The following is a 17,500-nucleotide window of genomic DNA, read 5'->3' on the forward strand; positions in this document are numbered from 1 at the left end:
TGCATTATCTTGCGTCTTTTTAGAAAATAAATGCATTAGTGGACAGATTACCCCATGGATTACTGCCTCTTTCTACTACAGAGAGTGGAACAATAGATGAATTGGACGAACACGGCGATAAAATGACCATTTACTATATTTGTGACGTGAATCCAGATTATGAAGGAGCAACATGCCTACAGGTTTGGCTGCGGACACTGGGGAACGAACGAATGACCCTCTGGCTGTGAGTCAAGCCCCCCGGCCACTAGACTACCCTCCTGCCACGACCTAACCCAGACAAGATCAGGGAGTACAAATGAGGGCAACGCCCTTCAGAACCTAGCAGGGAGTCCATACCCTAACTACATTATCCAGCCACTCTGGGATAACTGATGTGAGAGGGCTGTGGGGATGGGATCACAATGACCACCTCCGTTTCGGTACTTAGGAACCTTGGAATGTTACTCATTATGTTAGCATTAATGGTGTTCGGTGGTGTTCACTTTTACCTAATTAATCGTGATTGACTTATTCAATTATTGCATTATTGAATACGGGGAAGTTGTTAAACTAACAATTGATAGTGCGTGGCACTTGGTTCTCGGAACATCATATTGTACCAACGGCGATAGATTGTTTCCCTTTCTTCTGACAGATGGACAGATGTACTAGAAATTGTGTGTATAAGTGAAAACTGGGTATCATTATTGACTCTGAGTTGGATTTTAAATCACATATCAACAACACAACAAAGATTGCCTTTTTTCCACCTGAGAAACATTACCAGGGTCAGACCTAACCTATCCATGGAAGATGCAAAAAAAATGATGCATGCATTTGTATATTCACATTTGGATTACTGCAATGCACTTCTAAATGGTCTACCCCAAAAGAAATTATAGAAAAACTGCAACTTGTTCAAAATGCAGCCACCAGAGTAAAAAAAAAAAAAAAGGTTGATAAATCACATCACTCCAGTTCTAGTGTCTCTTCACTGGCTCCCTGTAGCATTGAGGATTGATTTTAACAATTATTTTACTTGTTTTTAAAGCACTACATTGTTTATCACCCTTGTATTTATCCGACTGCTTGTCCGAATATGCCCCAACTTGACCTCTCAGGTCCACTGGTGTCGGCCTGCTTAATGTACCAAAGATGAACGGGAAAAAGTATGGTGAGGCAGCATTTTGTTTTTATGCATCAATGGTCTGGAACAAACTGCCCCTACAAATAAGAACAGCAACGTCAGTTGATAGATTTAAGAAGCAGCTCAAGACGCATCTCTATGCTGCTGCTTTTAATTGATTACACCATCTATTTGTTTCATCGTTTTTTATAGTTGTTATCGCTAATATCTTTTTTTTATGCATTGAACGTGTTTTCATTCATTCATTATTTTTATGTATTTATCTTATCTTTTGCTCTATGCTTTTGCGGGTCTCTTGCCTGTGATGAATGTGTTTTGTTTTGTATTATCTTTATTTTGTGCATATAAAGCACTCTGAGCTGCATTTTACGTATGAAGGGTGCTATACAAATAAAGATTATTATAATTATTATTATTATAAAACTGCCATTTTGTTTTGTCATGCGAGACATGATAAAACAATGTTTTCATCAGCCTAGGCTATGTTACATTTACGTTGCTTCAGGTGTACAGTACTACAGCTCTCTTGTGTCCTCTCAAAATGGTGGAGTCTAGCCAAACAACAACTCCCATGGTGCATTGCTGACGAACCAGCTCTTTTGTAACAGACAGTGGTGGTGGACGAGGCCCCCTCCCCACCTGACTGCAGGTCCTCGTAGTCTCTGATGTCGCTCTCAGGGTTCTGCTCCATCACCTGGTCCAGCTGGGCGGCCGTGAGGTACTGCACCTCGTCCTCAGAGTCCCGCCTCCTGCTCTCGGCCAGCACCGCCTCCTGCAGGGTCAGGTAGCTCCGGGGGATCTGGGGGGGAGGGGCGGGGCCATCGTGATGATGTCAGAGCGTGGGTGGAGCTACTTTACTATGCTTTCTGAATCTCAGGCAAAAAGAAAAAGCCTGAATTTCAGGCTTTTCCAAGTCTTCTTTCTTTTTTCTTTTTTGCATAATTCAACACTCAATCTTTGGAGTTGGAGAGTTTTTTTTAATCTCTTGGATTGGGATTACTAGAACTGGGATTACTAAAGCAGCATCACATCTTGTTTGACAGATATAGAAACATTTGCTTGTCCGATATCATGGCCTTCATGAAAAGTACCAGATTTACTACAAGTAGGACTTGTAGTTTGTGTTGGGGTGAGGTCTCTTGGTGGTCTTCCTACCGGTTCCAGCAGGGTCTTACCAGTCTGCCCACCAGCCTTTGGCCCCTGGAGGAGGAGGTGCTGTGGTCCTTCATGGAGCAGGCCACCTGGTACAGCAACAACCGCAGCCCCTCCATGCCCTCCAGGCTCTTACAGGACACCTCGCTGTGCACGTGCACGCGCGCAAAGGCACACACACACACAGACACACACACGGCACACACACACACACACACACACACACACACACACACACACACACACACACACACACACACACACACACACACACACACACACACAGAAACAGATTCACAAACAAAAACCCTTTGTTATTCGATTTTCTCCCCTTGAATATCTACATTTTAAACCCAGTGATATTGCTGCGGTGTCTCATTTAATCCCTGCCTTCATTTACATTTACATTCAGGGCATTTAGCAGACGCTTTTATCCAAAGCGACTTACAGTAAGTACATTCGTCAGAAGAAAGAGAAACTACAATATATTGCTCTCGGTACAGTAAAGATTTTCATAGAAACAAGTGCCAAGTGCCATAGAAACAAGTGCCAAGCACATTCAGGTAAAACCCAAACAAACAATCACAACATAATTTGCACAAACAGGAAGGGTTGTAAAACGCCAAACCCGGCGTCAACCAGTTTCATTGATGTGAGGCCAAGCACTACGCTGAAAGGTACCCTCACACATATCAATGAGAGGTGACTTTTAACAGGCGCCAGAGAGTGTGTAGTGTAGTTTCTAGTGTAGCGTGTGGCGTGTAGCACGTAGCAAGTAACATGTGATACATTGTAGAGCTGCACGATATTGAAAAAGATCATTGTATTGCAATATTTTGTCACATAATCACAAAAAATTTAGAAAATATGTATCATTGTATAATGATTGTGTGATTTTGTAGCGTTATATACATAGTGTGTATTGTATAGTGTGTAGGGTATAGCATGTAGCATGTAGCTCGTAGGTCACGGCATTATGTATTGCTTAGTGTGTAGGCTCTAGCATGTAGCAGGTAGTGCGCAGCTCATATTGCGTAGAGTGCAGGGCAGGGGTCACCGACCTTTTTGAACCTGAGAGCTACTTCGTGGGTACTGAGTCATACGAGGGGCACCCAGTTTGATACACTCTTCTGAGATAACAAATTTGCTCAGTTTGCCTTTAGTTATATTATTAATGATTAATGATACTCATCTATGTGAAGACACTGATCATGTTAATGATTTCTCACAATAATTATCAACAATGACATAAAAAAGGTGGGAAAGAGTTGTTCAAGAATGATGAGTTGTGTTATTTTTAGGACAGGCCTGCGGGCACCTCGTATGGTCCTAGCGGGCGCCCTGATGCCCGCGTGCACTGTGTTGGTGACCCCTGGTGTAGGGAATAGCAAGTAGTATGTAGCAGTAGCGCGTAGCCTGTATCGCGTATTGCGTCGGGTATAGCATGTAGCAGTTAACGCGTAGTGCGTAGCATTGTGTCTTGCGTCGCGCGTGTGTAGCGTATGGCACGTATCCCGTAGCGGGATACGTGCCATACGCTACACACACACTACGCATATGTGAGGGGCAGCGCGCTGTACTGACTGCAGCTGCTTCCAGGTGACGTCGGGGTAGCCGGTGGCGCGGGCCCCAGAGGGCGAGCGGCAGAGGGCCAGGATGTAGGCCCGCAGCGTGGCCACGCGCTCCGTGCGGAACTTGGAGTCGATGAGGTCCAGGTGGGTGCCCACCACCACCACCGCCGAGTTGGGGGCGCGCGCCTGAGAGGGGTGGGGGGGGGACACACACAGGTGGGCACGGGCGTCAGGCTCTCACACACGCAAACACACACACACACACACACACGTTTTATACATGGAAACAAAGTCTATTAGGGTGGGGGGGGGGACTGGTTCATGGGGTGGTTTGGATTTTTTTGCCTCCACTTGCAGCGCCAGGTGGACCCAAAATGAGCAGCCAACGTTTGCCAGAAACAACAATGGGATCTTATTAAAAACATTAGTAGTTCCCTTCTACAGAGGGCGCTATAGTTTATTCGCCAATCGTTAATTATTTTCAGACACTTTCATGTAAAAACATCGGCGGACACTTACGACCTGTAGAACCCCAAAATTAAACCAAACAAGAAATATAATTGCACAAAATAAATCGAAATATCGTTCTGCGAATTTTACCGCACCTAATACATATTGTATCTCCACTTAAAAATCGTTGGAATATCGTAGCCTCCCAGTTGATTCCCGTGTCTTAATTCTAAGCCCTTGCTCAGTGGGTTCTATCATCAACAGGTTCAGCTCTCTGGGAAAATAAGTGCTCAGGACACGTAAATAAAACCAAATACCAAGCAAAAAAATCATCTCATCCGTGAGTGGATTCATTCAAACCATGGGTGGCCCCAGTGGGAATTGAACCCCTTACCCTTGCTAGCCTTGATCTTCCGGTTGACTAGAGACGGTCAAGATTATGTCCCCCATAGGTAGACAGATAGATGGACAGGATATAAATATACATATAGACAGCGATACCTCCTTATTGTCATCCTATTCATATAATGGACCATCATCTAAGACCATGCATTGGCTAGTCCAGTCAATAAGCTACATTAAGCTATTACTTTAGGTAATGGCTGACTAAATGAGACGTTTCCATGCGCGGTGAATAAGTTCCACCTCTGCCTTTAGCTGGTTGTGAGCTCACATCCTCTGTGAGGGGTTGAGGAGTGTGGGATAGACATTCTTTCCGAAGTAACTCCTTCTTTGGGTCACTCCTCTTCCACTCCCCTGGAAATACAAATGACGGCTAATTTGGCGCTAAGGGCAACACTCAGACTCCCTTGAGCCGCACACACATACACACCCATACACACACTGACACCCACACACGCACACACAGACAGACACACGCACACGGCGTTTCCTGAGCCACTATTCCAGTAGCTGAAACAACAGTGAGAGGGTGCTCGACTTCCTGACAGTCTGAATACACCCAACTGAGAAACCGCCAGACGTCACCACCACGCCTGGTCGCCAGCCACCACGTTCCTTTAAGGGTGGGGCCTTCTCACCGTATGACATCATACGGTGAGAAAGGGCGGGGCTCTGTCTCACCCCTACCTCATGAAGGTGAACACGCAAGATTTAGTTGGGGGAGAGGGGGTTATGTGTGTGCGTGTGTAAATGTGTGTGTGTGGGTGTGTGTGTATAAATGTGTGTGTGTCTGTAGATGTGTGTATAATTGTGTGGGTGCATAAATCTGTGGGTGTAAATCTGTAAATCTGTGTGTGTGTGCGTAAATGTGCATGTGAGCACGTGCGTGGGTGCACGCGTGCGTGCGTGTCTGTGTACCACAACGTGTGTGTGTGTGTGTGTGTGTGTGTGTGTGTGTGTGTGTGCGTGTGCATGTGCGTGTGTGTGTGTGTGTGTGCGTCTACCTCTATGTTGAGCAGCCAGGCCTGCAGGCTGGCCACAGCCTCCTCCCCCAGCACCAGGTTCCAGAGCACCACGTAGAGGGCCTTGTCCGTGAAGAAGCACTGGTTGACGGTGGACATGCTGGCAGGGCCCCCCAGGTCCCACACATTGAACAGCATCGACTCCTTCTGTCCACACCGCAAAACAGACCCCATTCATGTAGCGCTTTACAATATCGCCTGACATTCACCCATTCACGCAACACATTTACACACCGACGCCGGAGTCAACCTTGCAAGGCGACAGCCTGCTCGTTGGGAGCAGTTAAGGTTAGGTGCCTTGCTCAGGGACACCATCGACACTCCGGGGAGCCGTGGATCGAACCAGCAACCTTGCGTATACCAGCCAACCCGCTCTACCTCCTGAGCTGCCGTCGCCCCAGCAACAACACCTGCCATAACTCCTAACCATGTTTAATATTCATTCATTCAGATGGGGGTCACGATTTCATTTTGGGTTATTGGAACTGTATTATTCATCCCACTTCGATTAAAAAGCTACAATGCATTTTTTGACGTGTGAAATGTGCCCCTCGAACACATTCGGTACGGTAAACGCCAACTCAAAGGTTACACAGCGGGTTAATTGCTCCGACTCTGCGGCAGCGTAGATAAATCGCACGTCTAATCTCAAAAAGCGAGCCTGACTTTCTGCCGGTGGGCGGGGCTGCAGAGGGTAGGGAGAGGGACAGGAGCAGTGATTTTTATTTAACATTTAGCCCGGAGCTAGCTTGAAATCGCGAATCCTGCATATTGCACCTTGAAGTGCCCACAAAGGTTATTACATTTCAAACGTGCCTGTGAAGATTCAATTTGGTTAGGATGATCACGTCCGCGAACCCCAGCAGCGCAGGGAAACGCCAGATGTGTGCCGTAGCATCACCAAGGCGACGGAGGTTAGCGAGCCGAAGCGAAGGTTAAACTCGCAGCGCGCTCTTTGCCAGTGGTCCCTGGCGGGTTTTCCATCCCTCTCTTTTTCTGACTCACAGAGGACAGGAAATGGATTCCTAGCCCATGCAGGGAAGATGAGTCACGACTTAAAATCCCTCATTCTCTCGGATCAGTGGGTGAGTCCGGCCGGAGCAGTACGAACCACCCGGAGACCTGTCGAGCTGAATCAGTTCTGTCTACTATCCCACACCCTCCGTGACCCTGGCCGCTGCACTGACCCCGAAGGCCCTCACACAGTGACTCACCTGTCTGAGGTAGTGTCATTCTAGGACCCTCCACATTGGTTGTGCAGTAAAACGACCAAACCCTTAACATTAGCATGTTAAAAAATTCAGAGATTGAACATGAATATTGTTCTATGATACAGTATCTCCACTTTACAGTCTTCAAACACACTAATGATATAATAATCATGTCATTAACAATCCAAAACGCTAATGAACAGCCACGCATAAATAAAACGGAGAATATCCCACACCCCTCTCGGTCCCTTGTTGCGGCGGCCCTGTCACGGTGCGCGACCCACAACTTGAGAACCACCAACACCAAAACCACCACCCCCACCACAGCTACCTTCACCACCCTCCCCCTGCACCAGTCCATCCACTGCGTCAGATATCAGGGTCACCCCGGCCACTCACCGGGTTCCTGCAGCCGCCCGGCTTGTCCAGCTCCCAGGTGGAGGTGGAGATGCTGCAGTCGCTGGTGCTGAAGGCCGAGGTGCGGCCCGCGTTCAGGGCCTCCAGCAGGGCCGTCTTGCCCTGCCGTGGGGGCCCCACCAGCAGCATCTTCAGCAGCTTGCAGGGCTCCGCCTTGCGCAGGTGAGCGCGCAGGTAGGCCAGGATGGAGGCAGCGCCTGGGACGGCCGGGAGCACAGAGACGGGAGGTCGGAACGTGGGGAGGCAGGATCCCGTGGGAAAAGTGTCGGCCAATACTGATATTCTTAATCTGGCCAAGTGTTAGGTACGTCTTGGCTGTTATACGTACAAGCATATCATTACTAGGGAAGGACAGAGGTCCTCATGTTAACACATTAGGCCTTGAGTGCCTAATAAAGTGTCTGCTTTTACATGTTGCGAAATCCAATCGAGATGACTGTTGCACAAACGCACACTGTACACTACCCATACTGTTGTGTACTACCCCCATCCCGCCGTCGTTTCTTTTCCCTCCCCTGGGGGCCGGCGGAGCTTGTAAAAGACACTGGTGGGGTACCTTCCTTCCTGACCTCTTGCGGTACGTTGGTGATGTTCAGGTCCTCCACGTCCAGCTGCCACAGGTTAGACAGCTGACCCAGCTCCACAGGGAGCTCGCGGATCAGCAGATTGCTGACGGGGAAACAAGAGAACAACCGTACGAATCACTAATGAAGCCCACCGCTGAGATCCCCAGGTGGCTCGCGGCGTTTCGACGGTTCACATGTGTTTGTGATTTACATATCACCCACCACCGCGAAGGTCACGGTAAGCTGTTGATGCTGATGTGGAGGCTTTTGAACCCGGGCTAAATTGCGTAAGCAGGGGACCTCAGCAGTGTTCCCGGTAAGATCGCGAAACAATTGAAGGCAACGGGCCACTTGTTGCCAGGGGAGAAGGCTGGGGTTTAAGGCAATGGGATTTGGATAGGAGCGGTGAAATGGGAAACCAAAATGTTTTTGTCATGTTTATTGGTGTGTTGCATAATAATGTCATGCACAATGTGTTGGGTGAGAGTTGATTTTGCCTGCTATTTGCAATTGAAAAAGAAAATACCTATGGGGCCTTTGGTTTTCACAATGGAGTACGCATATTTTAACGGTAGGATTAACGTGGGCCTATGGGCTCTGTTCAGTTCAAAAGCAAATCCTGAGCTCCGTATCAATTCAGATATAACACACAAAGCATTTTGTTAATAAATGTTCAGGTCATTCGTGTCCTGCGGTTCATTTATTCCCAGGTTTGCACCATTAATGTTTTGCTAGGTGAGAGTTGTGTGCTGGTGGCTGGTTCTGCTGACAGGTTGCGTTTAATGGCCTCGGATTAAGAGGTGTGGGCTTGAATGCGTGAGAGCGCGTTTCGATTAGCATATTCATAGATTCATGCTTCATCCGTGCCGCTAAATTATTCACTGTGGACCATTGGGGGGTGTCAGAACGGGGCGCACAGAAAAGGGACATCTAGATCCATCTACCGTCGCGCCTCTCCTGGTGCCTGCTGGGGAAATATCTGGCCTAACCATGCCCGTCGTTTAAACCGTCCTGCTGGGATCAGTGTGACCAGTGTCACCACAGGGGACGCTGGTTAGTGCAGGGGAGTGAGAGGCTGGGCTAAGGGGCTCGTTCTCTCTCGGTCTCTCTCTCTCTCTCTCTCTCTCACTCTCCCCCTCTCTCTCTCTCTCTCTCTCTCTCTCTCTCTCTCTCTCTCTCTCTCTCTCTCTCTCTCTCTCTCTCACTCTCCCCCTCTCTCTCTTGCTCTCTCTCGCTCACTCTACCTCTCTTTCCCTCTCCCTTGCTCACTCTCCCTCTCTTTCGCCCCCTCGCTATATCCCCTCTCTCACTCCCTCTCTCTCACTCCCTCTCTCTCACCCCCTCTTTCCTCAGCTCTCTCTCTCCCCTCTTTCTCTCCCTCTCTCTCGCCCCCTCGCCATCTCCTCTCTCTCCTCCGCTCTCTCTCTCCCCGCCTCTCTCTCCATCTCGCATTCTCTCTCACTCTCTCCCCATCTCTCTCTCTCCCCCTCTCTCCTCCGCCCCTCTCTCTCCCTCTCCCTCTGTCTCCCTCTGTCTCCATTTCTCTCCCCTCTCTCTCCCTCATTACATAGGGGTTCTATCGACAGCGCGAGGATCGGCGCCTGGTGCATTACGAGGTGCTGCGGCGGTAATCCATACAGCCTCGTGAATTAATTGAAAAATGATGGAGGACACATGGAGCTGATCAATGGGCTGGTGGGATTCAAACAGATCAACGACACCACAGAAAGCCGTCTACACAAGCTCATGCAGTCATGGCAAAACCCTTAACCAAGATCAATGGCTTCATGCGGTGCGAGAAACCGAAGGACTGCATCCGATGGACGTGTGTCTCAGATGGCTTGCTGCATACTGACACAGCACAGCGCAGACCTGGACACTTTGAACTTGCAGTGTCAGAAACGCAAACGGATGATTGGCAATGTGAGCGGGTCAATGTTGCTGAATATTCAAAAGCAGCTTACAGTGAGTGTAGATAAATGTAATGTTGAGAGAGGCAGAAGGGGCTCAGGTTAGGGTGACTGGCTCAGTGATGCCTACAGGTAGGCCGTAATGTTTAGGAGCAGGTAGGGGTTCAGGCTAGGGCGACTTGCACACCGATGCCTACGGGTAGGCCGTAATGTTTAGAAGCAGGTAGGGGTTCAGGCTAGGGCGACTTGCACACTGATGCCTACGGGTAGACCGTAATGTTTAGGAGCAGGTAGGGGTTCAGGCTAGGGCGACTTGCACACTGATGCCTACGGGTAGACCGTAGACCTTGAGGGCTCCGGGACTCACTTGGAGAGGTAGAGCTCAGAGAGGTTCACCAGACCGCAGAGGGACGCCGGGACGCACTCCAGATGGTTGTCGTTCAGGAAGAGCACTTCCAGAGAGTCCCTGAGGATGGAGGGGAACTCGATGGCACACACTGCCAGGAGAACAGCAAGGGGGGAGAGTAAGCAGATGAGAACACACATACACACACACAGGCACGCACACACAGATGTGCACACACGTGCGCACACACTCGCGTGCACGCACACACAAACACACACACAAAAAGACAACCATGTAGAGTCAGTGATGGGCAGTGGATGATCCACACACAAACACGCACACACATGGACAGACACACACTCACACACACACACACACACACACACACACACACACACACACACACACACACACACACACACACACACACACACACACACACACACACACACACACACACACACACACAAACACACACACACACACGTGGACACGCATGTAGAGTCAATGATGGGCAGTGGATGATGCACACACACACACCCACACACACACACACAAACACAAGCACACGCACACACACACACACACACACACACACACACACACACACACACACACACACACACACACACACAATGTCACGCATGTGGAGTCAGTGATGGACAGTGGATGATGTTCAGCGTACCGTGTGAGTGTCAATCTGTTCATCCTCCAAAAGAATGTTACCATGGTGATATGGGATGGTGAAGGCAGCAGAGCTATGGCCTGTTGCCAATATATTTGGACCCGATTTCTTTCAATATTAGTTGTCTTTGTATCAAAGAGATTAAAAAATCTGCCTGTCATAAACAGACACATGGGACGACTAATCTGAAAATTGTGTAACTTTTACTGTTATGCAATAAAGATGAGCTTCTTCCAAGAACATCTCAGCAAGTCACTTGTGATCTGTATTGTTTTAAGCTCTTGTGGTGAATTGCAAACACACTTGGTGGAGATGTACCATTATGTAACAAGCATGCCCTTGACTCTTTTTCAAATAATACTGCAAATAAAGGAGAAGCGACTAGCTCTTCTCTGTCTGCACGCTGTCCGGTTTCATAAGCTTGGATGGATCCCAGCCTCGCTCTGACTGTGGACGAAACGCTGCTAAACGACAACGTGCTGCTGAGTCAGAGGAGGGAAAGCTGTCGGCACCTGGGTCCGGGTCTCTCTTGCTCCAGGTGGTCAGGAACCCCCGTCTCCTGGTTTTAGGTACCTCGTCCGTTCTAGAGGACAGGACATCGGCGTCAGCGTGATACGTTGGAGACAGGGTTATTATTACACCTCAAACCCGTCATTCAGCATTCATTCAGTGTTTGCTCCAGAGTTGAAGGCAATTCTCCAGGGACTAATCCATGTCGGTTTATACCTGTAAGCTGTCAAATATTTGCACGCGCGTGTGTGCGTGTGAGCGTCTCTCTGTGTCTGTGGCTGTGTCTGTGTCTGTGTGCGTGTGTGTGCGTGTGTGTGTGTGTGTGTGAGTGTACGTGTGTCATAAATAGCTCTTCTTCTTCCCCCAGATCTGAAGGTGACACCCAGAGGATCGAGAGGGGAGACCTACTTCCCCAGCTGGTTCCTGGACAGGTCCAGAGTCTTGAGCTTGGAGCACTTCCATTTATTGGGTGCCGGCAGCGTGGAGATCTGATTCCCGGCCAGCCGCAGAGAGACCAACGCCTGGGGCAGGGGAGAGGGGGGAAGTGAGGGGAGGGGAGAAAATCTATTCGTTATACCTAGAATCCTCCAGTCGTCTAATAGTAATTGGCATTTTCCGTGTTATCCAAGATTGAACATTTGCAAATGGTACCCCCTGAAAATGTATGTGAGGTCACGGCTAGTTTTATTAACTGTTAATTGACTCTTAAATCAATGAGCAGCGCTTTGTAAAACGTACTGGAAATGACTATAACAGTGATTCCCCCCGCCAGGAAAAGGGTAATGACATGATTTAATTATCATGGAAGATAATGACACAAAATGTGATTATTCCGAATCACCTCAAGTTTAAGGATACTGTCAGTATTTTACATCAAATACTACATTTGAGATGCATGTACAGTGACAGTAAAATAATCAAAATAAACATTTAAATCAATAGTCATGTGAAAACGTAGTTTAAAGCAAATATGTTGACGGAATTCTCAGGGTTTTCCACTACCAAAAAACAATTTCTCAATGTGATAATAAATAAGGCAAAGACATCTTGTGTTTGCATCATGTACGTTTCTTGCTTTCTTTAAATACTAAGATACTAACTACCAGAGCCATTCAGAGAGAATAGATCTAAATAGCTCTACTAACTACACACTAACTAAGAACTAGAAAGCGAAGTTAAATTACTAAGCCATGACAGCACTGCAGTGCCACTTTGTGGTGTACTAAGGAATTGCATGTGGTTGCTAATGTATACGGACATAACGGTATATAAATTCCTGTACATATTTCAAGCAATTAACCAAGATTCTGGTCCGGAACAAGCCGTGAAGATATATGGGGAACTCATATTGCATACATTTCACACTTACTTTTAATTACACTAATAATAAAACTAATTTTATAAAAATTGTATCAGCTTTTTAGTTACAGATTTGACATAATATCCTGGTTTGATGTTCAATATCCTCTTTATGATCAACCACACACACACACACACACACTCACCCTCAGAAACCCACAAGATAAAGCCTGCTATTTAAATGACATTATTATTATTATTATTATTATGATTATTAACCATATACCTCCAGCTCAAATATGTAGGGCGGCAGTCCCTTCAGCTGGTTGTCGGTGAAGTCGACCTCCTGGAGCCTCGACCTCCAGAAGATGGAGATGGTGTCGGGGAGACCCTCTATGGAGTTGGAAGAGGCTTTGCATATTTTCTACGAGATGAGGGACACACACGTCATGGTTTGTCGCGCACGGGTGCTTCTTCACATCATTAACACTGCAGCGCTATGATTTTTAATCCTGTTGCCAAACGGTTCTGTAAACACGAGCCCTTTATGGAAATGGGCCGTGTGCTCAAGCAATTTAGACACTGAGAGATGTGTTGGGATTTAGAGTGAGCTATTTGCATCTCTGTGATCATAAGGGGTCTGGAACAACAAGGCAACCCGCTAGGGAAAACCATTTTCTGCATATTAAACTGTAAAGGAGGGAATGGCATCAGAATAGGTCTGTTTACGCACCACCCTGAGTCACTTCCTCCGTGTGAGACGACTACAAGCGGTGTCCAATTAAACTAAGTACTTTTCTCGCGTCAATGTGTGTCCTTAGTACGAGCATCCAGGTTTTTGTGGTGGAAAACAAAACGATAAATCACATCTCGTAACGGGACGGGTCGCGCCTAACAGCTCCCGCATCGTAATGAAGAGGAGCAGCTAAACGCTAGCAGATGGCCCGGGCCGGGCCCCCTTACCAGCGGGCAGGCCCAAGGGTCAGGGAAGCAGTCCAGTCGGTTGCGGGACACGTTGAGGAGGCTCAGGGACTTGAGGCAGTGCAGGACGGCCGTGGGCAGGCGCACCAGAGCGTTATCCGACACGTCCAGGTCCTGAAGGCTCCTCAGGCCGATCCAGTTGGTGTCTGACACGCACAGAGGCACAGAGAGATACGGGGATGAGATAAGGCCCGTTTCTTGCTGGATCAATCTGTTCAAATATGAATACAGTACATTAAGGGGGGGGGGGGGGGGGGCTTCAAAGAAGAAGGGGAGAGGACTGGGAATTTTGAAATATATTATATTACATAATAATGAATAAATAATGCAATTTAAAATGAACGTGGGCGAGAACGTTTCATTCTGTGTCCATTGTTCCTTCTCTATGTTCCACTGGCTAATTCCTTTAGAGGCCCCACTTGCTTATTCAATACATTTATCAAAGCATCCATGCTGTACATATGGGATCCGATGGTATCTATCAGAGCTGTGCTGAAGCTAAAGAGTCATGCTGTTTATACAACATTCTGATAGAGGAAACGCCCTAAGTGTGTGCTGAGACCCAGGGCTTACCGGCGGGGATGTGGAACAGGGACGTGAGCTGGTTCTTGGCCGCGCAGAGCCGCTGGAGCTGGCCCAGGTGGAGCAGCCCAGAGGGCAAGGCGCTCAGCTGGTTCTGAGAGAGGTTCAGCTCTCGTAGACTGGTGGAGAGACAGAGACCCAGACAGAGACAGAGACAGAGACAGAGACAGAGACGGAGACAGAGAGAAACAGAGAGAAACAGAGAGAGACAGAGACAGAGGAAGAGACCCAGAAAGAGACAGAGAAGGAGACAGAGACGGAGACAGAGACCCAGACAGAGACAGAGACAGAGACAGTGACAGTGAGAGACAGATACAGAGACAGATAAAGAGACAGAGACAGAGACAGAGACCGAGACAGAGACAGAGACAGAGACAGAGACGGAGACAGAGAAACAGAGAGAGACAGATACAGAGACAGAGACAGAGACCCAGACAGAGACAGAGAAACAGATAGAGACAGAGACAGACAGAGAAAGAGACAGAGACAGAGACAGAGAGAAACAGATAGAGACAGAGACAGACAGAGAAAGAGACAGAGACAGAGACAGAGAGAAACAGATAGAGGCAGAGACAGAGAAGGAGACAGAGAGAAACAGAGACCCAGACAGAGACAGAGACAGAAACAGAGAAGGAGACAGAGAGAAACAGACAGACAGAGAAAGAGACAGAAAGAAAGGCAGAGAAATAAAGAGAAAGAGATAGATAGAGTAAGAGGGAGAGAAGGGAGTAAAGGGGAGAAAAAACAGGGAGAGAAAGAGAGAAAGAGGGGAAGGACACAGAGAGAGAGAGAGAGTATCAATATGAGGGAGAGTTTATCAAAACACTAAGAAAGAAGAAAATCAGTAAGTGGCCGACAATGCAGAGTGACGTCATTTTGGTCCTATTCCTACTTAGGAGTTAGGAGTTATCCTAGAACATTCCTAAATCCTAAGACCCCTCATAACTGAGAACAGAGCTGCAGAGGACTTCTATCACTTAGGGGTTGCCAGAAAGAAGCTGCATTAAAGCAACGCATCAGTTTTTAGATTGCGTCAAGATTTTGACATAACTCAGAGATACTACATTAATAAATAATATTTTTGCAGAAATGTGCAACCTGCACTCTTGCTCCTGAGTAACATTTGAGACTCTACTCTCCGACACACGTCTCTCGCACTTTGCCGGCGTGCATGTTGAGTTAAAAGTGCAGTGGACTGTGGTCGAGATTGGTTCTCCACGCAACCCTATTCATGCTGACTCCTCACCCCAGGACATTTTCCAGCAACCCAACAGGGAAAAATAAAGTCTGCAATTAAATGTAATTAAATGTGATGGGACAAAGTAGCATGGAGCTACACTCCCTCATTATGTTAAAAATAAAATAATCTCGTCTTGCTGAGACCTAGACCTGCACAGTGTCTTGTGACACCCTGAATATCAATAAGAATACATCTTTTCTAGCTTTGAATTGAAAACACATATATAAATATATGAAAGAGAGAGAGAGAGAGATATTTAACAATTATTCACGGATATTCATGATTGCCTCAGGCGAATAATAGTTATATATAATTATTAAACAGGCACACACACACACACACACACACACACACACACACACACACACAGACACACACACACACACACACACACACACACACACACACACACACACACACACATAAATGTTAATGTATTAAAATGTATTATTTTTTTTATAAGCGTGACGAGACGGACATTTTGCGATGAAAACAATATCCCGAGCTTGAGATCTCAATCATGGGATATTGTCCAATATCCCGAGACAGCAAACCAATCAAATTGCGCCATCTTAGGAGGTTCACGTGTAGCATATGCTAAATAGAGATATATCTATATTTCTACACAGATATATCTCCTACAACTACTCTCAGAGACGCGGGAGATGAAATAGCTTTAAATGAATCAAATCATCAAAAACGTTTTATTGAGGAGTCAAGGGGATATTTTCTTCTAAGAAAAACTTCAGAAATGTCTTCAAACGACTTCAATCTTCAATCACTCCTAAAAGCCTACTGCTACTCCTCGCTCAGAATGGGTGCGGGGGCCTCCGTAACTCCAAGGTCCTGCTCCGGGCTAGATTCCTTTGACTCGTAATAACAAATAGCAAAATTCCTCTGAGTAAAGGAGCAAAGAACCATAGTGGCTTTCAGTTAGGCCTACCCTCCTCATCCACATCCTCATCGTCAAAAACGCTTATCTGGGGCGGGTCGCGGGGGGCAGCCTTCCTTTTCCTTTTCCCGGGCCACTTTGAGCAGCTCTGACGAGGGGGATCCCGAGGCGATCCCAGGCCAGTGTTGAGGTATAATCTCTCCACCTAGTCCTGGGTCTACCCCGAGGCCTCCTCCCCCACTGGACGTGCCTGAAGCGCCTCCCTAGAGGCATCCGCCTCCCTAGGGAGGCGCTTCAGGCACGTCCAGTGGGGGACCCCCGTCCTTACCAGACGTCCGACCCACCTGGTGCATATGACCTCCTGGGAGCAGTGTGTGGCGGGCAGCTCTCGGAGCAGGTTGTCCGACAGGTCCAGGGTCCGCAGCTGGACCAGTCCCCAGGGCACCATGGAGGGCAGGGCGCCCAGCGCGTTGGAGGACAGGTCCATGTGGGTGAGCCGGCAGGACAGGTCCATGAACCAGTCCAGCTCCAGCCAGGGCAGCTTCAGGCCGCTCCAGCTCACGCTCAGCACCTGACCAAAGCGTGGGGCCCAGGGACTCTTTACACCACGAAGCTATCATCAACCACACATATAGGTGTCGTCACATCTACAGTATGTGTAGCGTACATATTTGTGGTGCTTCCTCTGGGTCTAAGTGCAATTTGCGCAATTTGTTAGCCTTGTTAGCCTTGTCGTTGGAGTAAGAAAAAAAAAACGAACTGGAAAGAATTTACTCAACAACTTGTAGGCGGTCGTTTCTGACCTGCAATTGAAGGAAATAATTGACCCTAAATTGCAGACATCTCCAATTAGCCTTCTTATAGTGAAATGGGTAAGTGGGTGTGGGGGTGTGTGTGTAAGATAAGCATCACCAACCCGACACGGACACACACACACAAACACACACCTCGTCCCCCTGTGCGTCTGTGTCCTGCTTCAGCCTCTGTCTCAGCAGCTGCTTGCTGAAGGCCGGATGGTCCATCAGGGTGTAGGAGGAGAAACCAGCTCCACTCTGCAGCAGGAAGCACGCTATGTCCTCATTGGCTGACACACCCACACGCGCACACACACGCACACACACACACACACACAAAC

General features: G+C 47.9%; 1 protein-coding gene across 5 annotated transcripts in view; it reads right to left on the reverse strand.

Annotated features, from left to right (window-relative positions):
* lrrk1 (leucine-rich repeat kinase 1) overlaps positions 1–17,500 on the reverse strand; it is a 70,717-nt gene that overhangs the window by 38,235 nt on the left and 14,982 nt on the right. For 4 of the 5 annotated variants that reach the window (XM_030376626.1, XM_030376627.1, XM_030376628.1 and 1 more), the window contains 14 exons: positions 17,313–17,449; positions 16,710–16,936; positions 14,225–14,352; positions 13,634–13,797; positions 12,957–13,094; positions 11,780–11,892; positions 11,374–11,444; positions 10,198–10,327; positions 7,911–8,023; positions 7,337–7,551; positions 5,709–5,873; positions 3,866–4,038; positions 2,305–2,428; positions 1,769–1,928 (listed from right to left, as the gene is read on the reverse strand). In XM_030376626.1, the coding sequence (XP_030232486.1) occupies positions 1,769–1,928; positions 2,305–2,428; positions 3,866–4,038; positions 5,709–5,873; positions 7,337–7,551; positions 7,911–8,023; positions 10,198–10,327; positions 11,374–11,444; positions 11,780–11,892; positions 12,957–13,094; positions 13,634–13,797; positions 14,225–14,352; positions 16,710–16,936; positions 17,313–17,449 (2,058 nt within the window). The remainder of the gene's footprint in view (positions 1–1,768; positions 1,929–2,304; positions 2,429–3,865; positions 4,039–5,708; positions 5,874–7,336; positions 7,552–7,910; positions 8,024–10,197; positions 10,328–11,373; positions 11,445–11,779; positions 11,893–12,956; positions 13,095–13,633; positions 13,798–14,224; positions 14,353–16,709; positions 16,937–17,312; positions 17,450–17,500) is intronic. The other variant, XM_030376629.1, reaches the window with a different exon arrangement.

The sequence above is a fragment of the Gadus morhua genome, chromosome 14 (assembly GCF_902167405.1).
Source record: "Gadus morhua chromosome 14, gadMor3.0, whole genome shotgun sequence".
Classification (NCBI taxonomy): domain Eukaryota; kingdom Metazoa; phylum Chordata; class Actinopteri; order Gadiformes; family Gadidae; genus Gadus; species Gadus morhua.